The sequence below is a fragment of the Kryptolebias marmoratus genome, linkage group LG6 (assembly GCF_001649575.2).
Source record: "Kryptolebias marmoratus isolate JLee-2015 linkage group LG6, ASM164957v2, whole genome shotgun sequence".
Lineage (NCBI taxonomy): Eukaryota > Metazoa > Chordata > Actinopteri > Cyprinodontiformes > Rivulidae > Kryptolebias > Kryptolebias marmoratus.
This window is the reverse complement of record NC_051435.1, coordinates 13,396,176-13,420,993: the sequence shown is the minus strand read 5'-3', so window position 1 is coordinate 13,420,993 and position 24,818 is coordinate 13,396,176. Positions and strand designations below refer to the sequence as shown.

The 24,818-nt window shown below is 40.1% G+C and overlaps 2 protein-coding genes across 3 annotated transcripts in view; both read right to left on the bottom strand.

Moving 5' to 3' along the window:
• Nucleotides 1–216: 216 nt before the first annotated feature.
• Nucleotides 217–3,469, bottom strand: tlr7 (toll-like receptor 7). Its single transcript, XM_017422659.3, has one exon. It carries the CDS (start codon nt 3,467–3,469, stop codon nt 260–262), a length of 3,210 nt encoding a protein of 1,069 aa, XP_017278148.2. The 3' UTR covers nt 217–259.
• A 1,178-nt stretch (nt 3,470–4,647) lies between these two features.
• The window catches only part of frmpd4 (FERM and PDZ domain containing 4), a 34,719-nt gene continuing 14,548 nt past the window's right edge, over nt 4,648–24,818 (bottom strand). Inside the window, exons 2-17 of one of the 2 annotated variants that reach the window (XM_017422731.3) lie at nt 22,303–22,419; nt 17,023–17,183; nt 16,681–16,783; nt 16,043–16,088; nt 15,066–15,170; nt 14,609–14,716; nt 14,096–14,227; nt 13,577–13,696; nt 13,268–13,404; nt 12,886–13,012; nt 12,586–12,675; nt 12,301–12,483; nt 12,055–12,175; nt 10,987–11,958; nt 7,902–9,071; nt 4,648–6,355 (exon numbers count right to left, since the gene is read on the bottom strand). In XM_017422731.3, the coding sequence (XP_017278220.1) occupies nt 5,118–6,355; nt 7,902–9,071; nt 10,987–11,958; nt 12,055–12,175; nt 12,301–12,483; nt 12,586–12,675; nt 12,886–13,012; nt 13,268–13,404; nt 13,577–13,696; nt 14,096–14,227; nt 14,609–14,716; nt 15,066–15,170; nt 16,043–16,088; nt 16,681–16,783; nt 17,023–17,183; nt 22,303–22,419 (4,930 nt within the window). In that variant the 3' untranslated portion in view covers nt 4,648–5,117. Of the gene's footprint in view, nt 6,356–7,901; nt 9,072–10,986; nt 11,959–12,054; nt 12,176–12,300; nt 12,484–12,585; nt 12,676–12,885; nt 13,013–13,267; nt 13,405–13,576; nt 13,697–14,095; nt 14,228–14,608; nt 14,717–15,065; nt 15,171–16,042; nt 16,089–16,680; nt 16,784–17,022; nt 17,187–22,302; nt 22,420–24,818 lie in introns of both variants that reach the window. The other variant, XM_017422730.3, reaches the window with a different exon arrangement.

The following is a 24,818-nucleotide window of genomic DNA, read 5'->3' as shown; positions in this document are numbered from 1 at the left end:
CTTCTTTCTTGATGTCCACAGCTTTCCTGCCTTACTGGACTAACATCAAAATTAGAATCATGCGTGTTAGCATAATGCATGCCAGTTCTCTAATAATAATAATGATAATAATGGGAAAAAAACAGACTTAAAACAATGCAGGGAAAAAAAAAGGGGCCTAGGTTTTTTCTGACATTAAAAATATATACACACCACATGACGATAAATTCTGAGCAATTTACAATGACAGACAAGAGTATTTCTTCTTTTTTTTGTATATTTATAGTGTCTCTTTAAAGAGATTGCTATATTGTTTATGACTCTCAGTAGACAGTACACTCCTGAGGCTGAACCAGAAGTATGGTTGCGCCTGAGGGTTTGTTGGCCACTCGAGCACAGACCGCTTATACAGCCTCTTTCGTAACCGCAGGTACTTTGAATTGCAGGGCAGTTTCTCCAAGAAAATCAGCACTATCACATCATTTTTTTCATCCATTAGTCTTTGGTGGGCCATGTAAAAAGCTGTTCTGAAGTTCCCACCTTCAATGTACTTTTTGGTGAGGATGAACACAGTACTCTTGCTCCTCTGGATGCTCTGAGAGAGGTTGTCGATCAGGGGACATCCAGGGACCCAGTCTCGCTCCTCCAGACACAGCGTCAGGCGATGGTCTCCGCGGTCCTCCAGATGAGTGCACATCTCCTTCATCACCCACTCCGCCACTGCCGGATCGTCTTTGTCATAGATCACAAAGGCATCATAGACCGCACTCTGGGAGTACAGGCGGCTGTAGCCTTTGAGCTTAGCCCTGCAGAAGTGGTACATGTACCAGACGTCCCACAGGAAGAGATGGCTGGAGATGGACAGGGTGAGGAAGCTGAGGATGAGGGAAGTCATGAGAATATAGAGGATGATTGACAGGAAGGAATACTGGCAGGCCATCAAGTCCACTGAAACCACCGGATGGCCCCTTTGTGCACCTGGAGAAGCACAGCTAACGTCTATTCCCAGCCGAGGGATGGTCACTGTGGTTCTGTTCAGCCACATGATGAACCAAGTGGCGTTGCAGGTGCACAGAAATCTGTTTTTGTGCAGGAGCAACATGTCCATCTTCTTAACGACATCATCTGGAAAGCTGGATTCCTCTATGTACTTTATGTGATTAAAGCTAAGGTCCAGATACTTTAAGCTGAAGGCATCTTTGAGGAAATTTGGTGTGAGTTTTAGGATTTGGTTTTTATGGAGAATCAGTTTCTCAAGTGATGTGGTGCAGTTTGACAGCATTCTTGGAACAGTAGTTAGGTAGTTTCCACTAAGGTCTAACACACGGAGTGATTGTAGAAGTTGAAGTTTCCCCCAATTGAAAGACTTTAGTTTGTTGTTTTTAATGTGGAGCTCAGACAGCTTGTCTGGCAGACCACTGAAGACTTCTGGTTGAACAGAAAGGAGATTGTTATGGGAGATATCAAGGACCTTTAGATTTAGCAACTTCTTGAAATAGTTGACATATCTAGTGTCCCCATCTCTCCATAACATATCTAAGCGGTTATCTCTGAACTCTAACCTCTCTAGAGAGTCACTCTCCATCTCCATGTTAGTAGAAGTGGAAATCTTATTGTGGTTCATCAGCAGCGTCTTTAGTTTTTTTAAATTCTTAGTAAAATTTAGCATGTGGGTCAGACCCTCGGACTCAAAATAATGATTGTTTTTACTTATATCTAAGACAACCAGATTCGTCAGCTCTTGAAATGCGGAGGAGTAGAGCAGGTCCAGGCGATTCAATGAGAAGTCCAGGTACTGTAAGCTCGTCAGGTTGATGAATTCAGAACCATTCAGACTTTGGCTCATTGCGTTTCCAGACAGATTGAGGCATTTCAGCTCTTTCAGATTTAAAAACCTTGAATGCAAGAAAAATATGTTGTTTCTGCTCACATCCAAGGTTTTACCAAACCTACTGCACTCCTTCTTGACGAAGGATGTAATTATTCCTAGCTCCTTGTCTTTGTATTTACAGCTACGGGCATATTCATCGTATCTGAAGTAATGAATCTCTCGTACTTCCTTGTTTTTGAACTGATCAGCTTCTGACATGGGGGACCAGAGCAAGGGCTCTCCTCTGGTAAAACCAAGAGCGTCTTGGCCATCAGAGGGGGAGGATATTTTGTTGTCAGACAGACTGATAATTTTAAAGCTTTTTAACTCCATCAGAATACTGAGGTTCGCCATTTTAATAAAGTTTGTACCAAGATCTATAACCTCCAGATTTGGAAGAGTTTTTAAAGGAGCAATGCTGTCCGGCCTCAGTTCCTGAAACACATAGCCTTTGATTCTAAGAATCTTAAGAGACTTGAGGGAAGAGAAACTGCAGGACAGTTTGAGACTTTGAGGATATCTCTGAAGCTCATAGTTAAATGACAGGTCCAGTTCTTCTAGTTTACCCAGGTGCCGAGGGAAGTGGGTGACCCCGATCTCTCTGGCTAAAAAGTTTGATGAGAGATCAAGCACTCTGAGATCTTTAGTGGTTTCAAACCATTTCGCTAGCACACACGTCAGCGAGTTACTGTGCATTCGTAACGTCTTCAGTTTCGTCAACATTTTAAAAGCGATCTCGCTGATTTTGAGCGGCGCATTGTTCGAGCACGGGGTGCACGGGAAAGGGGCATTGTAACAGCGAGGACAGTTTCCACTGATGTCTAGAATCTCAAGGTTGGTTAGGTTTTTGAAATCCTCATCAGTGACCTCTTGAATGTTGTTGTTGTAGAGATACAGCTCTTTTAAACTTGTAGGCAACTGATGTGGAATGAAGGACAAGTTGTTTGACTTAAGAGATAATAATGTTAAGTTGTTCAACTGTAAAAATGCACCATTTTCTATATCGTATGAGGTGTTACAAGGGTTACGATAGTAGCAGTTTTGACCAAGATATAGCACCTGAATGTTTTGGAGCTCAGTGAGGTTTGCTTTAGAAATATAAAAAATATGATTTACTTCCAAACTCAGCAGGATGAGATTTGAAGGCAAGCCTTTAGGTATGCTGTAGAGCTGATTTCCATCCAGATACAGTGCTCGTAAATTCCCCAGTGTGGTAAAGGTATTTTCCTCAATCGTCACACTCTTTGTACACATGTGGTCCTTTGGGCCGATTTTGATGGGCACACAGTTGCACCTCATGTCGATCTCTGTCAAGTTATCCAGACCGTGAAAGGAGGTTGAGTTTAATTTTGGAATATGGTTGATGGTGAGAGTCAGGTTGGTGGTCTCTCTGGGGATGGCACTGGGGATTTCCTTGAGGTTTCTTTCGGTGCAGTCCACTTTCACCACGGTCCCATTGCCGGCCTCGCTGACGTCACATGGCAGAGTTTTTGGATAAGAGATGCCAGTTGCTGATATAATAAAATGAGACCAAAGCCACAGCAGTGCCACACAGATCTGTACCAAAACAGAAGCAACTATGAAAGTGGTATAGAGAGCTAATTGCATGACAAAACACATGCTGCACAAAAGCAGCTCTGCTTAAAGCAGTACTTTGAGTCAGAGTCAACTTGAGGAATGATCCAATCGGGTGATTGGATTACAGACTATGTGACCAAAATCACCTCTAATTTAGCTGCATATGAATCAAAAATAAATAAATGAATAAATATAGCTAATACTCACTAACTGGAGGGACATCGTAAGTGTGACAAGAGGTCCTGCTTCTGTTGTAAGGCTGATCAGAATACTAAAGCAGTCTAACATGACAATCAGTTCTGAGGTGATAGTGTGAAAGTAGCAGGTGGCTGTGTTAACTCAGTGTGTGTATAATTAGTCAGCATCACTTTCTATTTGTTTCAGACCACTGGCATTGAGCAAACGTTGAAGGATCTCTCTCCTCGTTGTAAAGCACAGCGGCCCGGTTGAAGGACTTATGGGTTTCTTTTTGGCGATACCGTGCATAAAAGCGATTAGTTTCATTTCTGCTAAAGCAGCAGGGGAGAGTGAAACAAATGAACCAGGTTTACAAATTTACACAGTAAACCAAACACATTTTTGTTTTCCTGTCGTCTGTGGCTGTTTGTGGCTGCATGCCTGAATAACATTCACACTCACCTGTTCACACAGCATGCATGGTCGGTCTTAAATCAAATATGGATCACATCATTTAAAAATGGTTCAAATCTTTTGAAGTGGGGTTTTGTAAAAAAGTTATTAACTATTCTTATTCTACTTGTTGTAGATGGGTCTTTGAACAAATTCAGTTGAGAGAACCAGAGTTTTATTCTCACTAAGTTGAAAAGCTAATAAGTGCCTCACAAAACTCCTGTTAACTTGTTTACTCAAATCCTAAAGCAACACGTTTAGCTAAATAATAGATGGCACAGATCATCATCATTAATACTAATTCATTATGAGCACTCAAACTTGAGTGAGTTCTAAACTGATTAATAATTGAACAGGGTCTCTAAGCCTAGGTGAAGTACTTTTATTCATTGAGAATGTAATTCTTTGAAAGCAACTTGTGTAATTGCAAACATTTCCTGAAGTAAATATCTATTTAACGTTTGGGGTGCGAGTAAAACTGCAGCATGGTAAGAGAGACTGGTAATGAACGGAGCAGGTGGGGAAAAATGGAAACCAAAAAATATCAACTGAGAGAAGAATTTTCAAAAGTTTTAATTTCTTTATTTATGTTGACAAAAATAACACGAAAGTACTTAATATTCATGTGTAAATAATTCATTAAAACAAGTGATTCAACAAATGAAAAAAGTTATATGCCTTACAATATATATTTTTTAACATCTTGTCTTGTGCAATGATTTGTCTAGAACTTTGTATAGTGTATGCATTTCTCCAACATAGTATAATTTTTTACAGTTTATAAACAAGATACGCATAAGATAAGTAATAATTTACATCTCTTTATATAATCAGTAAATCATTAAAATAATCCTTATTATATAATATTAAATAATATACTTGAGAGGGAGGTCATATACTTTTAATAGAGGGCTTTATATAATCTCTTTAAAACTTTAATTTATATAATTTAATAGATTCTTTAGATAATAAAATATTGTATAGACAAGGCAAGATTTTTTTTTTCACAGCAATTCACACTGGGTTTTTAAACCCATGTCCGTCATGTATGGCTTAAAAATCAACAATCAGAAGAAAATAACAGTTTTTTGTTAAGCAGTGTGTTCAGTGAGTTGGTTAGTGTGTTTATCATAACAGAAATGGTGGCAGAGTAATGTATCAATGCATTCACACTTTGGTCACCGGGGGAGCCTCCTGCAGCCACCTCAGCAGCTTTCAGCAGACACACGTAGTTCATGACGACCTCGTCCACCTTCGCCACCACCTCGCGGCGGTCGCTCTCGCCACTCAGGCCCTCCACCAGCGACATGCAGGCTTGCGCTAAGCAACACAGCGTGTGGAAACTGTGTGTCAGCGTGAGCAGCAGCTCCTCTGGGCTGCTGTACTCCGTGGCCATCTGACTGCAGGCGGAGCTCAGTGCTTTGGCCTGCAGTGAAAGCAGCTGGGAGAGCATCTCCATGTCGGCCTCGCTGACCTCAGGGACGTCACCTTTGGACTTATGTCTCACACTGCAGCGCAGCACACTGATCATATCTAAGGCATCTTTCCGTGCAAGTGCAAACCCTGTGTGAAGGCTATAGGTTTTCCCCTTCATTGAATTTATGTAAGCTAGCCTGTCTTTGAGACTCATGGTGTTCACAGACGAGGGCACGCTGCTTTCTTCAGCTCTACAGCCTGCTTTCAAGGCCGCATTTTTCTTGCAGCTGAACGAAACTGAGCTCTCAGAGAACAAGACATTTGAATACGTCTCTTTATCTTCATCACTACCTTGAGCGTTTGACGCTTTCCTAAGAAAGCAGTGACTGAACGGCCCACGGCACCTCCAGGTTCCTGCATCTGACCTCGGGGCTGTTGATTCCGGCAGCAACAGTGAGGCTCCTGTATGCGGCCGTCTTCCAGTCAAATGGGAGGCGACTGATCCCTGGGACAAGCTCTTGGGTAAGGTTTTGGCAGAGAATGCTTTCTGCTCTTTTGGGGGATCATGAGACTGCAGATTCTGACCACCAATCTTCCCTGTAAGTGAGGCTTTGGTCTTCCCTATCAGTGCTTCTAAGCTCTTGGACCCTGGCATTAAGGTGCTCCAGCTCCTTCTGAGCATGTGAACCCTGTGCGGCTTCCTGAGGCTGCTTGTTGCCGGGTCACATGAAGATAGGTCAGGCTCAGGACTGGCCAGTGTTACCTCGCTGGGCTCTGTGCTACTTCGTAAAGATGAAGGTGACATGATTGTGGAGGTGGTACTGGTCTCATTACAGAGAGTGAAAGATGACTCTTTCCCAGTCTTCTTCAGCTGTGTGCAAGCTACACTAGGGGTAGTAGGAAAACAGAGAGAACTGTTAAGTATCAAATGATTCTCTTCAGAAGTCTGTCATGCAAAGAGATTATCTAGCTTATCTAGTTCTGTGCAAAGAGGATAAAAAAGTTTTCCTTGTAACAAATATGTTAGCTAATGTTTCTGCAGGATGCATTAGCATGTGCCATAAACACTAGTAAACAAATTAAGTTAGGCAGGGCTCTCAAGTTTCCTGTGTGAGTGTGAGCACAATTCACACTTTACACTGCCTCATGTCACACATTCATTCTTTCACATAGTGTAAAACAAATTTACTGATGAAGCTGAAGTGTCAAAAACAAACAACAAAAAGGAATGGACACCTCTCAAACAGACAGGTCGTAGCAGGTTTTCAGGAAAGTTAGAATGAGTAAATAGCTGGTCATTTAAGCTACATGGCTCCTCTGCCTGAAGAGAAATCTTACACCAAGCTGAACAGAAAATTTGAGAGCCCTGCTTTTAGAGAAGCTGAAGGAGCAAAGAGGAATTGGTTTAATGAGCATTAATGTAGCAGGCCAAACATTTTGGGTTCATCACCATGGTATCAGTCACTTCTTAATTCCCATCTTTTTTTTGTTCTCTGGATGTTTTAGGTTAAAATACAGCCTCCACATTCCTCACAGATACTGTGGGAGAGACCCCCTTTATTTCCAACACTAGGATTACTTTTATCTATGATCTTTCAAAAGAGCAGCATTTTATTTTTATGGCTGAGTTTAAATGTGCTCTCAAGCACCTCAAAAACTCACAGATGTTCAGGATTAATTTTAACATAAAAAAGTGTCATGGTCAGAATTCACTTCACTGCCAATAACGTTTGGTTTCACTTTCATTGGCTGGGTACTTTTCTGCCTGGTCTTCTCTTTGGGACTTAAATTTTTAGGGAGTTTCTGCTATTAATGTTGAGCTAAAAATATCAAATATTTGCTACAGTTTCATTTTAAACAATAAGTTTGAAGTTTCTAACTTCACCAAGATAAAACACTGTTTTTTTCTAAGATATTGAGCAATTCTTGTTATAAATTCTTTCATTAGAGAGAAATAAAGTCACAAATTAACTTAAGAAATAAAATAAGTCGTCTTTCCTCTGGTGGTATCCATGAATGCAGAATAATCTGGTTTTATCATCACATATTTTAAGAATTCTCTTTGCCAGTACATTGAAGGTGGAAGGGATTTCCATTGTTATACTTGCAGCAGATATTTATTAAAATAAATTCCAAGCACCAATAACTCCAAATATCTTACAGCTGTTAGGGAGAGGATGTTTTCTTAGGAAGACTGAAAACTCCCCAGAATATCCAATAATATGTTTCTTTGAAAGAAAAGACTTAATGTTGATTTTTTTTTTAAACAAAAGCCTTATTTTTTAAAGCCAATACATTTGTGGATGCCACAAGGAAAAAGCCAAAATATGCCTTTATTTTAGGTTTTAGGTTGATTTTTTTTTTTTGGCTCTATTTTTGCACTTATTTCGACATGAATCAGAGTGGCCCCCCTCTTGTTTAGTCTTACCTGTGGTTTCTTTCATCTTGGGCACTCTGTGACCGCTCTCACGTGTGCTTCCAAAGCCTGGCTCAGCGCTGGTAGCTGCATGGATCTTCCTCAGCAGGGTGGGGTCCACTGGATGACCAACTTTCCCCTGCGCTGCGGGTCCATAAGCCTTCTCCTCGGCAGCAACATAACCCAGCCCCTTGAGCGAAGTCTCTGATAGTACATGCATATTGTCAGTGGCACAAAGGGGGGAATCCATAGGTGTGACGCAGCTGCTGCCGCCCGTGCTACATCCAGCATCTATAGAGGAGCATTGAGAGCTTTGGAGAGAATGAACCCCTTCGCTTTGTATTGATGACATGCGCTTGCTAACATGGTATTCATATAAACGCGTAACTTCTTGCTCTGACTGTGAAGCCTTTATCTGCTTCTGCTTATTATCCTGTGAAGCTGCATCACTCTCTGGGGGGAAGGGTCCTTTGGATGGGGAAAAGAGACGGGCATTTAACTGTTGGCTTCTCTCATCTAAGTCCTGTTTCTCTGCCTTCGCTGTCAGCCTGTCTGCGTGGGAAGCCTGTGAGTCATTTGCACATTCTGGTGCGAGATTCTCTGCCATTTTGTTTCCTGGTGCTCTCTGCTGCCATTTTTGATGCCTGTCTTTACAGTGAGTTCGCCCCAGATCAAGTTGATTCATGTAATAGGAATCTCTCACAGTAAAAGCGTTATACTTCCCAACAAGATGTGGGGGCTCCTCTTTAGCTGAGTCTGGAGAAGCCATGTGTGATTGATCAGTGGAATCACATGTATCTCCTTGGATACCGCTCTCCGTCTCCCTCTGTTTTCCTTTCTGTCTGCTCATTAATGAGCCCATGTGCATCTTAGTGAAGTAGTCGCTGACTGATTTTATTTCCATAGTCTCTGGTTCCATCTCCCCACCATCTGAGTGAAAAATCTGCGAGGAGGCGACAGCAGAGGACTTTGCCTCCCCCTGATGCTCATCACCTGTGTTCCCCTCTGTCTTTTCCTCATTTATGACGTGGTATCCTTGTGGCATGGCTGCATGCATCCTCGGGTGGTTCTCTGAATGTCTCTGAGCGGCAGCCAGCTCGGAGCTCTCTGTCATCTCGGAGGAGTTTGTCTCATTGCCAGAATCTGAAGACTCCGGACTAAATGCTCGTGATATTTCTACACCTGTGTATCACAGAAAGACAAGTACCTCATTAACAAATTTGCTTCTAATGCACATGGGAGAAATCAACGAGACATTCAGCTATAATTAGGGGTAATAACAATGCAAATTAACATGGTTATGAAAATACAATTGAATGACAGAAACAGTAACAGATAAAAATCACTGGAAGGTATTATCCCACCTGCAGTTTCAACAAAAATATGAATATAAAATATCCAAATATTGGCAACCCTTCATATTAGTCTTTTTAGGTAGTGAAATTCTGTCTGTCAAGTGTATTTACATCATTTAAAAAATATCTTCCTACATAAAATTTAGGATAATAACTGAAGCAGATGAGTTATCCTCTGGCACTATAAAATGATTCACCAATCTTTTTAATCAAGTCGCAATTCAACTATTAGCTACCATTGCTTGGTCCTTGATGGAAATGAAAAAATAAAGAAAAAAGATATAAAAAATGGTGTTGATGAGTATGTTGACAAGTCACACTGACTGCTGGAGAATGAATAAATGAACTATAATTAGAGCCTCCGTTGACATAATAACAGATTTACAAAACTAAGACTCATTCTGTGTGACACATGTTACATTACGAAGCTTCTTTTTCTGGGACAGGGTGCCTTGACACTAAAGTAAGGCAGAGCATAGAATCAAAATATTATCAGGGTATTCTGATGAAAAATTCAAAGAGCTCTGTCCTAGTCTCAGGTCATTGCTCATCCTGTACCTTCACCTGAAATCACCTTAGACTGTGTGAGAGGGACATATACGACCATTCTGAAGTGAGACAAAAAAAGGATCCTAATCTCAATTCAGTTTAACATTTATAAGATTTACATGAAAGTGGGCTTTTGTGGTAAGATTATGGACAATTAATATTTTACCTGTTGTAGCTCTTTGAATGGCCTCAGTTCAGAGAAAGGGTTTATTTCTGACCAGACTGGTGAGCTAACAGCTGATCCTGGCACTTCCAAAACCAAAGTGGATTTCTAACTTCTTGAAACAAGTATAATCTCAAAAACTTTGAATATTCATTTCATGCTTAAGCAAGCACTATTTTATAAACCTTTTCATTCTCATCATTCTCACATTACTCAATTATTCTGGCAGAAATTTTATGACGATCTTGTTGGAGGTTCCTGTCTCCACCTGAAGTGCTAAAGCTAGCTGCTGCCATTTGCATCATAAGATTCTATGGAAAAAATAATATAATGCAAACTGATAGCCATATAAATGTTTATAAAGTAGAATTCAAACAAATATTTGAGTTTGGAGATGTTTTAGGATGGTAGCAATCTATTATGGTCTTTGCCTGGTTAACAGTTAATCAATCTGGTCAGAATTGAGCTCTATTTCTCTTAACAGAGGTTGTTCTATTTACAAACAGGTCAGATATTAAATGTTCATAATGTTTCCACATAACCCTTCTTTATAAGATTTGAACTATTGCTTTAACTCATGATTGTAGAGTCTTCAAATCTGCTAGACTTAGCTCAGTTTATTCAAGAAAAGTAAAGTTTGTCATTGAAAGCAGCTATAAGTGCCACAGTATCTTAGATTTAGATATTTTTTACTTATATAGATAAAAGCGAACCCATCATTCTGGGAACATCTATAGATGGGTATTTGACTTTAGAGTATTATTTATTCTCAGTTTTTCTATTATAGTAACAAACCTATTACACTGCAGTCTGTGGAAATGAGCAAAGCAAAACACAAAAAAATAACAAATGACTGATGAATACAAATGTCTGCATTATCAAATGAATGACAAAATACTCACGAATGGAAACATAAAACAGAATGGACTTTATTAAAAAAAAAAGAAAAAAACCCAGCAAATCATAAGTGAATGGCAGGAGCATGTGCTATAACGTTAATGGATGAATGTTACAATAGTATAAGGAGAACCTGTGCTACTCTCTGATTGTGCCGGGCTCTGTTCTTCAGAAGCAGCCAGTGCCTCAAGTGCCTGTAAGGTAGACACCACTGCATCATCCAGAGGCTCCCCGGGGCCTTCTGCTCGGTGGGTGGGCACTGAATCTATTAGAGACACTGGGATATCATTACAGGCTCCCTTGGCTCGAGTCCCAGCTCCCTGCTGTTCATCTTCATCTGAGCTGTCTCTGAAACCAGGAGGAGGAGCAGCGATGGCCATGTTCAGAGAGTGCAGCAGCACGTCGTTGTCCTCCTCGTCGTTGACCTCCGGTGGTGGAGGGAGGGAGGTCAAGTCAATGATGTCATCACTGGACCCTGAGAGTGTAAGCAACATGGGCTTATCAATGTCACTCATCATCATGTCCTCCTCACAGCTGACGTCATCCTCGTCCTCTGCATCATCAGTCGTCTCGGCGTAGCAGATGTCGTGCAGCAGCGGCTCCTCGATGCACTCCGTGGGACCAAAGATTTTGGTGGAGTACTGATAGCCTTCCTCTATAGCGTCCATCATTTTATAATCCTCCTCAAGGCGCCTGTACATGGGGCTGTGATTGTCTGCAATTTCGGGGCCGTCATCCATCAGTCTCTGGTAGCCCAGATTCTGGGGGTTCACGCTGTCCAAAGGAGGATCCCCAAATATGAAGGAAACCTTTGCATTCCTGGAAGAGTCCTGCGGTTTAGGTCTTTGGAGGTTGAGATACGTTTGGGAACAAGGAGGTCTACAGCACTCTGCTCTCTCCGACATGTGCATCGGGTGCTGGGGCTGGTGGATCTCTGTTATGTACACAGGTTGACCTTCACACCTGCTGTGGTCGAGGTATTCACAGTCCTGGTCTGAATAATCTTGGCTGCACCTCTGGTTGTTTTTGTCTTCACAGCTTTTATGGGGTATGCTATACGTACACTCGATGGCCTGGAAGTTTTGCTTCACTTTAGCTGTGTTGCCTGCAAAGAGGAACCAGAAGACGAAAGAAGTATTTTTAAATACATCACATTCTGTTGAGTCATCTTATGATGGTTTCAGATTCACTGTTTTCATACTGTTTGTATTTTTGGCCACGTTAAAGATGGAACGCCGAGAGTCCACGAGTAATTTGTAGTAGCCAGCAGTCAAACAGGCCAGATTCACTGCATCAACAGACTCCATTAGCAGAGTGATGGGCTGTGAAAGAAGCAGATAGTCAGATGGAAATTGTGACAAAATCAGAAAATTGGGTTTTGCTAAGACGTTATGAAGACTGATGACTAGAATTGTGTTAGGAGAAAAGGACAAAAATGTTTGTTAACCTTAACGTCTAGAACATGTAGCTCCACTCTAACTCTGTTCTCGTCTTCTGTATACATCTCAATGCGGTTAACATGGCTGAAGTCAGCCAGAAGGGCCACCAGATTAGTTTTGGTGTTTATCACATGACTGATGCCGTATTTGGGTCCCACTAGCAAAGTCACTTCCGTGTGCTTCTCACCTTGCTGTAAAAAGGAAGAGACACCATGTGTATTACTGTCTGCGTATGACCAAGGAGCATGTGGTTTCAGCTGCATGCGTGTGGTGAAAAAGATGGTTTTACTCACAACCAGGGTGGATTTAAACACACGTCCCCCATAAAGCCTCAAGTCACTGAGATACTTCAGATAATGTACCTTTGCCTGCAAGGCAGTCAGCTGGAAAAGGGAGGGCGGCATTAGATAAGATGCAAACTTAAAGACAAAGCAGAATTTTAAAAATAATGCAGGACAAAATGTTCAAAACCATCTTTAACCAGTAGTCTAGATTTTAACCCTCCACTAGATGGTATCAGTGAGTCAGATGTGGCACAAAGAAAGAAGAAGTGACACACAGATACAGAGATAAAAGACGAGTTAGCCCTCTACCTTTTTACCAGGCGGTACCAAGTTTTGGTTGGTTTTTAGGATGTGTGTAAGAGCTTTTTTGATATTCTTCTCTTTCATGCTAGACAGCACAGCGGGAGGTAGGAACAATGCCAGACCCCACTCCTTCCTGTGGATACACAGTTCATAAAGTTCTATCACGATGAAAAACAGCCATGACTGGTGCACTGATTAACTTTGCACAGTTTTTCATAACCAGCTCATAAAACAGAATATAGCTAGATCATTATTTGCTTTACAGCACCCCATCTGTAGCAGCATCTTCCAAGACTAGAACAGTTTATTGGGAAAAGTAAAATGGTTCAGAGTCAGGAAACAGTTGATTCCAGCAAGCTCAGGGCTCTGTAAAATCCAAACTACTTACTCGATATACTTCAGGGAAACTTTCTGAGTCTGTTTGGTATTGATGGTTAAAATGTACATTTGCAGGGCAGCCAGACGGAGGGCTGTGTCGTATTTCAGTTCTGACCCAAATCTCTCCAGTACCACATCATTACAGCTCTGGATGAAGCAGAGACAGAGAGGACAGGAATACGTTACTTGTGTTCATCATAAAACGCAAGACAACAACAGACCCAATGTGAGAAGGAGCTAAATCGAAGTTGTGACCATATTTGTTGTCGTGCTGTGAGCACAAGATGAGAACTACTTAATTCTGTGTGTGCATTTTTACCTGAACGTAGAGATACTCAAAAGCTATGGCGTCTCTCCTAAGCAGGTCCACTGGATCCTTTGGGACAAAAGTGATCCGAAAGAAGCACTTCATCTTGTGTGACCCTGGCCTCTGTGTCACCTAGAGCGTGATCAAAGATAAGGAGGCTCATATTAGTCAGGAGGGGTTTTGTTAGTGTACAATGGATGTAAAAGATAGTTAGCTTAGCATAAAAACTGAACACAAGGAGAAATAACATTGTCAGCTCTGCTAAAAATAAATCTACCTATGTACTAAAAGAAGTGACTTAATTCATGAGACCAGAGACTTATGTTTTCTCCCACAACTAAATTAATGTGCTTTGGTCTTCTCTTTATATGTATTGATCTTCTCTCTTTTTGCGCAATAAATGAGCCTATTTCAGTAATCAAACTGAAAGAATCCAATTGTATTCCTGTTATGCAGCACTTTAAATGCAGAGATGGTTGGATACTGCTTTTTTTTCCTATTTGGAATCATTCAATATGGCCGAAGTCTCACCTGAGTTAGCATCTCCTGCTCATGCAGGAGCATGAGTTTGCTGGCAGACCCCTCAGCTCTTTGCTCCAGCATCAGAGAGAAGTGCTCAATGCACTTAATGGATAGCTTTTCTTGCAGGGTCAAGATGACGTCCTGTCACATAGACAATGTCATCGTTAATTCAACTATAAGAACCGTGCAGATGCAGCAGCTTCCACGTTCTCAGCTCAGATCTACAACATTAAATCATTTTCACAGCCGAAGACGTTTAAAAGCACGAGCGTTTCTTCACATGCAATCATAATTCCAACTGCAATTAAAAAAAAAAAAAGAAATGCATAACTGAATCACTAACTTCCTGCCGCTTCACAAGAATTTATGCTCCAAATGCTTTTTGACTGAATCATAAGTTCAGTTTAAATACGGTTCTGAATGCCGCCATAAAGGAAAGGGGCTCAGAATATAAAAAACGAACATCACTTTAAATTACGTAAGAGCATTTCACTGTGAAGGGAGCTTCTTCCCAGCACCTACCTTAATGGATGTGTTGCTGTCGAATTTAAATGATTTAGTCTGCCCATTCTCCAGGTACACCTTCAGAACATTTGGCATAAAAAGAAGGGAGTTGTCTTTGATTGTTTCCTGAGGAGAGAATAAAAATCACATGATTAGCAAATCTCTCTCTTTTTTTTAAATAGCTGGAAGTCATTAATTTGTTGTAGAACAGAGATGTTGGCTGAGAAAAGCTTTCATTTAGAGACAGAATTAAATGTAGAATAAAAAATTAAAAATGGCAAACTTGGTCCAAGGGTATTTAAAGAGAATTTCCTTAAAATAAATAAATAAAAGCTATATTTTTTTTTGCCTATCCACATCTTTCCTTTAAAGCTTGGGATTTATTTTAATTTAACTATGCAGCAACTTCATATTTGTCGTCCCCTTTTCAGAGGCTGGATGCTTAAAGAATAAACAAGCGTTTGGCGTTACTTACCGGGACTTGTCCGTTGATGATGACCTCCTCAGCGAAGCGGACTTTGACAGGATTGGTCTTTAACTTGGCCTTTTTGGCTGCACTGATAAATGCCGATTTTGGTGACTTTTACAAGGAAAAACAACAACAACAAGGATTTAGAGGACAATTAGCTTCTTCGGAGATGAGTCATGTAATTCCCTCTTAAAACATGTCAGGCTTTTATAACTCCACTTGTTGCTGCAGCAATTAAAGCAACGCTCCATGAGGCACAGGAAGGAGAATACCCTTCTGCCATCAGTTCATTGATTCTATAAACAAACCCTCTCGTAAAAAGAAAACAAATTACAAGATGATTCATAGGAGCACAATCTATTAGGTACTTTCTTTGTGTAATTTTCTCCAACTGAATTCAGTTTTAGATGTAACCACTGAAACACTAAACCTGAACAAACCAACGAAACTGAATGGTTCAAAACATGTCAATTATCCTTACGATGTAGAGTTATTTATCTTTACAATGAGTTTCATGCTACACGAGGAATGCTAAATGATAAATTGTCTTTCGTTTGAGTGTGCACTGGTGTTTTTGACTGGTTTTGGAAAAAATCCACGCATAAATCTATTTCTACTGACTTATTATGTGAACTGCAAACAAAGGCCTCATAGAGTGCACGCTTCTTGCGGTATGAGCTCACCACCATCTGTTGCTTTGTGACTCTAGGAAATGTTGATGTGGCAGGGTCATATGAGGGTTTTTTTTTTTTTTTTGTGGTGGCTCTGATTCCTCAGTATCAGAGGAGTCGGAGAAGGGCTTCATCGGTCAGACTTCCTTTGAGTTACACATGGCTGTATCACTTTAACTAAGGCATAACTGATTCCGCGCCAGCAGGAGCATATGGTGTGATTAATGACTCGCTTTCATGGAGTCAACAAAATAATCAGGTCCAAATGCACAAACAGCTCATCGGAATTTCATTCACAGAAGAGGAACTCACAGGGTATGGCTGAATGACAGTCAGCAGTATGGACTCCTTGCAGCTCCTGTGGGACACAAAAGAAAATTAACGAAAGGATTTAAAAAAAAATAAAAAATTGTGAATTGAAAATAAGCTGTTGCACCTTTTAGTAATTTTGGAGCTCAGTTTAAAAGAAGAAAGAACAGTGTTTTCCAGTGGTGGTCCAAACAAACCTGATTTGCCTCTGTGTTGCTTAGCTTTACTGCAGAGACAGAGTCCATTCAAGACCTGTGGCCACATTGGCCCTTTTCCTCGTGCCATTGTTAACAGCTTGACACACAGGTCATACGAGGACCGAACGCATGCAGCTCGGGACTGTCAGTGAATAATCTAATGAGTCGCTCAAAAATACCAACACCAGCATATGACTGGATCGCGCTGAATGAAACAGGTGGCCCGGATAATGCATCTGCCCACGAGAAATATTGCGTTTTTTACGAAAGCACTCCAGAATGATATAAACAAAACAAAATACAGTACAGAGATGGATGCAGCCATTGACCACATGCCAATGAATATTAAACAGTAATTATGCAGATACAGACATTTGAATTGCCAGTAAATGGCTTGTTTTTATGTTATTTAATTATCTGCAACAGGTTTGACATCAGACTTACCTGACAAGGTCGATGACCCGCTCTCTGGGCGCTGAACTGACTTGCTCATCGTTAATCATCATGATCTCGTCCCCTGGGATCAGCTTGCCTTCTGATGGACCCCCTGCCAAAGCACACCAAACTTCAGGGACCGAAACCGCGCACAGCTGTCTCATTTTTCCAAGTGTTCTGTCTTTTGGCTCAAAGCTCTACTTGACGCTTACTCATACAGGCCTGTTAAAATCAGTGAATCATCAGCATAAGTGGATTTTCCTCCAAGCTACATTTTAGGAGCAGTTCATCTCATGTTGATACAGTTGTGGCTGCAGAGCGAATGAGTCAGTGCTGCTGGGTCGAGTTTACCTGGTGTGACTGAGCGGACCACTACGGGTTTTTCACTGCCGGCCACAAATCCAAAGCCAAGCACGGGGTCCCGCCTCATGTCCACCTTCCGCGGCGCCGGTGGAACAAACTTGTCTCCGTCCAGACGAACTTCCTCCAGGGAGCTGCTCTGAGAGAAGTGGCTGCTGGAACGATTAGGACAATATTTATTAGTTATTTTTGTCACATTATGAGTCACTTTAGTGTGGTGCTGTGCAGCTAAGCAAACTGTCAAAGCAACAGTCCAACTCTCTTGAAGTGTGAGCCTGTGGAAGGTTTACGAACAATTAATACCTTACCTGTTATAGATAGCTCTTTGAACAACCTCAGTTTTGAAAGACTGTTTAAATTTGACCAGATTGATGAGCTACCAGCTAGTCCAAGCAGGGCCAGTACCAAGACTGGATTTGTAAAAATAATAATAAACAGCTCCAAACTTAAAAATAGTAGTAGTAAATTGTACAGTATATGACTATTATATGTAATAATAGTCATAGTAGTTCAAATGCTATTTTTAAACCTTTACATCACCATCAGTTTTGTATTACACAATTATTTAGGCAGAAATGTCATGAAATTCTTGCTGAAAATGTTACTGCTAGCTGCAACTGCTGCTCTCTGTGCTTATTTATGTAAATAACCATTTAATGTGAAACTGACAGACCTGAACAATTATTTTAAGGCACTGTTGTTGTTTTTTTATATCAGATTGTTTGGACAAATAGTTCAGATGTACATTTTTAAGTATCGATGGAGCTAATTTCTGGCGTAGAGAGCTGATCAACCAGTTAGCTACACAAGTGACTCAATGTAAAACAACAAAAAAAAATCTCATTTTGTTTATATTACTGTAATTTTAATATCTGACAACCAGACTTTACAGCTTTAGCCCTCAGTCACCTTGTTTAGAGCTGATCAATCATCGAGACGTTCTACAATCATCGAGACGTTCTACAAAAACAACTTTTTCAGAATTTCAAGCTTTCAAGAAATATGCACAAAATGTATGCAACGCTCACATATTGGGCGATTTGATTTTTTTTTACAGTGTTTCTTCACTTTCCCCGGCTGTAGGACCAGCGGCAGCAACTCCATATGGCGCCAACGACGTTGGTTAATTAAAGCTCTTGGCAAGACAGTGTGTAATTCGCAGTTATTTTTAACACACATTCTATTCACTGCTAAATACCAACAATTAATCTTTCATAGCACAAAGACACAGTGAGATCTGCCAGTCAGATTTGCAAAACCACGAAAACAAAAAGCTAAAACAAGAATAGCAAGTTCAAAAATGCTAATTGATTGTCAGCTAATATTTTGGAGGAGTATCCCGCTGCTTCTTTCAAGAACAAAAGCTATAGGATCTGTTATTAGGATGTCAAATGTAAACGCTCAACAGATAGAAAATAATGACTTAAAATTGAAAGAGGGAAAACTATACAATGAAGTCACTAAGCATTAGCTTTATGAGTTCAGAGTTCATCCCACAGAGACTTCTTAAAAAACCTGGAGCTAAAACCCACAGAGCCTCAAATGTTGTATTTGACAAAATAACGTCCTCACATTTAAAAAAAAAATGCTGTTTCTTTAAGTTCATGTCCTCATTCTGTCTCACTTAAAATAACATCATTTCCCCCCAAAAAACTGTGACGCTGTGGAAAATGCAAAAAAGTTCAAGATGGAAAAACATCTAACCTTATGTTTCACTAAAATGAGAACATGTATACAAAAGACTGCAGCCATTCACATTTGTTTAGTTTTCTTTTTATTGGGAATTTAATGCTAGAAACATGTCTTAAAATGATGAGACAGTGTTACTGTTTATGACTTCCTGTTTTATTACCATGGTTTGCACAATAGTTGCATTTGAATTCCTTATTCTTTCTTTCTGGGCTCAGCAGTTGAGTCACAGGTCTAGATTGTAGGAAAGTCAGATTAACATGCACATTATTTGCTGCTGTAGTGGTCGCACAAATTGGCAATATCTTTCTGAAATAAGCAATGAGTTCCCTGAAAATGACGTTGCCTGCATGTCTGTGTTGTAAACTTTTTTTTATATTGGTCTATATTCATGTTGCATTCAAAAAGAAATTACTCATCATGTGCACTAACACACCCTCATGGCCAGATGGTCACTTTTTAATAACAACACAAAGCTCTCTGTGCTCAAAACCTGAGGCTGTGTGGCCCATCATTCAGTCAAATTTAAAATATTTGGGCCTTAGGAGAGTTTTCTCTGTCACCTCCGACCATCCTAAAGTTTAGTGTTTTGGGATCTGGTTCCTAAAAGTTTGTTTATTTTACATGATGGGATGAAGTTTTACATTTGTGGCTGCAATGATGACTTGTGTTCACTGAAAAGGAGCTTATCAACAGCTTAAACAACTATTATAGTTTTATATTATAGGAGATTTTGACAGAATTATGCTGTTAGCAATCATCTTTAACTTTTTTCCTTCTTTTTTTTTCTGGAAATCATCTCAGGACCCCCCACTTGTTCTTGTATGACCCACAGTGGGATACCTGGAAGAAAATTAATTTACTGAATAAAACCATGCCTGTTTTTATTGCATTGTTGCTTAAGATTCTCAAAGATAGCAACCATTCAGTTTTGGTTCCCAGCCCTGCTCCCAGCTCATATTTCTCTGATTTGTCTGAATGTTTTGACAGTGCACTGTAAACGATGAAATTACCAAATCCTTGCAACGATAAGCAACTTTATAAATGATGCTCCTAAAATATTTGTTTTTTTATAGAGAAGTGAATCAGCTCTCTAGTGTAATTGAAAATACCCGACTGAATTGTTGTTGTTGTTATTATTATTATTATCAAAGGACAAACTTCTTTTTGGTTGCTTCTGAACCCATTCCCACTGCCCACCCAAAAAAAAAAAAAGTTCAAAGAGTTTATTAAGTCGCATTATAATAAACTGAAAAAATAAAATATATTTTTTAAATAATGCATGCTGTTTAGGTCCTAATTAAAAACATTTCCAATCTTTTGGATCTTTCTGAAGTAGGTAATTTAATTAATACATTTATAAGTAGAGACCTCCACTATTGAAGTTATCATGCATTAATGTTGCAAAACAAACAATAATTGCATCTTTTGATCAAGCAATGCTTAAAGTCAGAGCTGCTTTAAAATGATAAATTTCTGTACGTATGCTAATTGGTAACTCTAAATTGTCCCCAGTTTATTCAACACGTTAAAATCTCACAATGTAATATCCTCAGGTTTAATGTCATAAAGCCAAGAATATCATATGTTTAAAAAAGTGATCCTGTAAAAAATTCTTTCTGTTCAAACTATATCATTTCCATGCGAAATGCATGAATCACAAATAACTCTTTGATCCTGAAGTGACACATTTTGCCTTAAAATAAAACAAGAAATCTGTCTCCTACTGAGTAACCACTTCTGTTCGTCATTATAAACAACAGCTACTGCAGGAACCCTTCAGATTCGGAGAAGTTGCTTTAAGATGCAGCCCATTTGTTTGTCGGTTTTTCGCTCCGAAGTGATGAAGTCAGCAGCTTGTGCACAAATCAAAGACATATGGGCCTGTGCATTCAGGAGGAGAGCTGCTCCCTCCCCTTCACGGCCACCTGCTAAACATGGCTAGATTCCCATTGTGCAGGCAGCCATGCATCTATTGCTCCCTGATCATACCCATTAGCTCTTAGCATAGCACTAAATATAAAAAAATCACAATCCAAGCGGAACGCTTTACTGAAAACAAGATGAACAACAAGGCTGGCCTGATTCTTGTTGTACAAAGAGCAAGTGTTCTCTCCTTACGGCATGTTTTGGCTGTGCAGGGTAAGCAGAGGAGGGACGTATAAGCCTATTACTAAAAGCAATATTCTGCTACTTTTGTTCCAAAATCCTGCTTTGATGAGATTCACGATGTGTTGGTCCTGAGGAATTTAAATTTGTTCTGAGAAAGTGAACTTTGGAAAACTCCAGAATATCTTAAACTGAAGATGAACTAAATGAACACATTTGTCAGAGATCAATGCTCTGGCATCTCAAGTTTTGAATCTTGTTAAAACAACTGACTTAACAAGAGGGTTGCTTCGGATTTCGTTAGCCCGATCACGATGAATTAAGAACTCTCGGCAACTCCTCCCAGTGATTTGGCAGTGCTCTCTGAAGTACACCACAATTCCCCCCTTCCAAAAAAAAAGTGCATTAAGCTAAATATTAAATGCATGTTACTTTATTCATGTGCTCCTGTCAGGCAGGCTGTGCATGTGTTTCAATGAGAAACACACACACACACACACAAAAAAAATTCATATCAGCACCCTGGAGCCAAAACAGCACAAACTCAGCCGCAGACAGTCACGGGAAGAAGACGTTTGATTATTCATGAGTCTTTCTTAAATTTAGAAAGCAAAAGGCTACAGCCTAACAGCCTCCATGATCTGCCTCATGCAGACACACTCCACATCCAGCACTTTCACTGCTCCTTACTTCTTATATAACTCCTCTGACATCACGCTTCTCGTGCAATAACCCTGGTGTGACAACGTTCCTCTCTTATACGCCACACAAATACATACGTAGGTATTTTCTACACGAAAGATACATCTGGAATACTTGAACTACTACCGTGCAGTTCGTTACTTTTCAAACTATTCAATAAAAATAATCATTTTTGCAAAAAGCCTACCATGCACTACAATATTTTATAGTTCAATTGTATTGGGACAATTACATTTTTCACACAGCCTATTTAAATGAAACAGCCAAAACACTCACTTGTTACTCTGCACACAAACGCATTAAGAATTTGCTTTTACCTGCCTGCACAGATTTCCAGAAGTTCCAGCTACCAAGGATCAATTACTTTGATAACATGATAACCCAACATCCTTGAAGGAGCGTAGAAATTCAAAAATGATCAAATAAATGAAATTAAAAATGCTGCCGAGCAGGTGAATTTTTTTTTTCAGCTGCAGCAGCAGTGCACACACTCTCTAAACTCCTCTTCTGCATTTGGGAGACTGCATACGGAGTATTGTGGGTGTATGAGCAAGAGCGTGAGAGAGAAAGTGTCGGCAGGGGCAGCGAGAGCGCAGCAGTGGAGGGAGAACAAAAAAAAAAAAAATCAGTATTCTGAACGCACCGATGGAGACAGTGTGGAGGCAGTGACGTGGCTGGAATAATCACAGGTTGGCAAAGCGTCTGAAACATCTGGGACACAGCGAGCCCCCTCTGCCCCCCCCTCAGTTCCTATAAACATAGGGCACTCACTTGATGTAGCAGTCACGCCCCTCTCTAATGGTGCCCATGTCCCATCCATTTGGGGGTCCCTGGGAAGAGCTCCAGGTCCCTGAAGGCGGAGGCCAGCCTGAGGACTTGGACCTGTGGCTGAAAAAGCATAAAAGCCAAAGAATTCAATCATAGTTATTTACACAGAAACATAGTTGTTTCAAACCAAAGGTGATATAAAAAAGGCTCCAAATGACACAAATTTGATTGCAAAAATTCACATTTGCCAAAGATGCTTTTTATTTACTCATAGAAGATATAAATAAATTGCACAGAAATCAGTCAATATGCAAACTGGACATACCACAAGGTTTTGTTTTAGGACTGCTGCTTTTCTGCTTGTTTTATAATAAACTACATGACAATTTCAAATATGATCAGTGTCAAATGTTTGCAGAGGATGCTGTTATGGAAGTAACTTGAACAGGTAAATGTTTTTTTTGTCTTTACGTTGTATCAAATCTGTCTCAGTGTATTTGATAGTCAGATATGTTGTCTGTAATGATTTTAATTGCTGCTACTGATCAGAGGGAAATCCAAAAAGTAGAAGAGTTAAGATATTTGGATGTTGATTTGCATTCCTTTCACAAATTTTAGGCTCATATTAGGAAAATAACTTGAACCAACAACAAAAATCCTAACTTTGTTTTTCTTTTTCATATAGACCATGTTTACCCAAAAATGTTGCCCAATTATATGATTCTGTCAAAACCTTCTTATGTAACTGGTCTGAGGCCAAACTGCTTACTCACATTAAAAACCTCTGATGTTGTACAAATGAGTTTTAAAAGTTATAGGAAGAGCGAATGAAGTTGCACCAATGTAAAATACTTATAAAAAAACTTATAAAATAAACTTATGATAGTTTATTTTTAGCATTACAATTGTCTTTTAAATGTGTTCATGATCCAGAAATAATAAAAATCAGCCAACACATTCTCACTCCCATCTCGTCACATTTGGACGCTTGGGCAGGCTCCCTGTGCGTCGCGTATTGACGCATCGGGAAGCCCCTTCTCGTCATACATTGACGGGCAGGGTGCTCTCATTGAATATTATAGTGCTCAGCTTGGCTCCTTCATTTTTTGTTTGTTTTGTTTTTTAACAGAGACATACACAAGGTCTTCTTGTTATTTTAACATAATGCAAAATTTAAACGAAAGAACAAGGCGGAGCCTCGCGACCCTATGAAGGATAAGCGGGTTGGATAACGTATGGAGTTAAATAAATAAAAATACTCTGGCCCACACTCCAGCATGGTAGATGGCGATAATACATCTAAACGTTAGATGTCACCCGCCAGTAAACCCAAGAAGAAGAAGAAGAAGAAGAACGTATGGAGTTTGCGCACCCTTCTCGTCAATGTATGACGAGAAGAGGCTTCCCGATGCGTCAATACGCGACGCACAGGGAGCCTGCCCAAGCGTCCAAATGTGACGAGATGGGAGTGAGAATGTGTTGAATCAGCAGTTCAGGCCTTTGCCCAAGGCCTGTGTACAAGGCAGCACTTGCATTGTTTTTAGCATGTAATGTGTTTTTGTGCCGTCCTTGATTTAAATACAATTTAAACAAATAAAAGGGGAAACTGTTCAAGTCAAGTGGTGGGATATTGCCCAATTCCAGCGTGACAAACAGTGCTCCATAGGCGCAGTTCGCTCAGTGGATACAAATCAAATTAATTATGTAAGCTAGATACACAGGCGGAGTTGTCATGTCTCACTCTTGTGCTTTGAGAGGCATGAAATTTGTTTTATTTTGAGATGTCAGCACGGCCTTTGTGAAAGAAGCCCAGAGGAAACTTCTCATACAGTACTGAATTGTGCAGATATGCTGACCTCTATTTGAGAATATAACCAGAACCGAACCCCCAAACGGTTAACTGTAACCAATTTTACGGCATGAAAGACAACCATCTCATTCAGCTGATTTTATAACTTCACGAACAATGCACAGATCTGTATAAGTCCTATGCTGTGCCACAAGTTGGCAGAGTCAAGTGATTCCAGAGAAACTGACTGGTTAAAACATTTTCCTGTCTTTTTGCTGGGCTTATCTCTATTTTCGTGCCGGCACACTGAAAGCAGTTGGCAGTAAGTTATGTCACTTCAAAGGCTTGTCTGCCATGTAACAGGGCTCTTTGCATTCATTATTCAAAGCCCTTCTTTCTTTCCCTTTAAATGTTTCCCCAGTTCCTGTACCAATGATAATAATTTGTGTGAGGTGCGTTTGTATATCTGCATTATCTCATGACAACCTCACGAGAATCAAATGAAATGCTGGAAAGAAGTTGCAAAAGACTGGAAAAACTAAAGTTTTTGTATTTTTTATAGTCAGCTACAAACACAGCATTGTGACCTAAGCTTAATCCACCAAGACTACTAAATAAAATACACTTAAGTGCTATTTGATGCATTAAATCCTCACTTATTTATGAAAGCACAAATCTGTGGTGAAATATGTTTTTTTTTTCTTTTGCATGACACTTTTAGGGCCTCCAA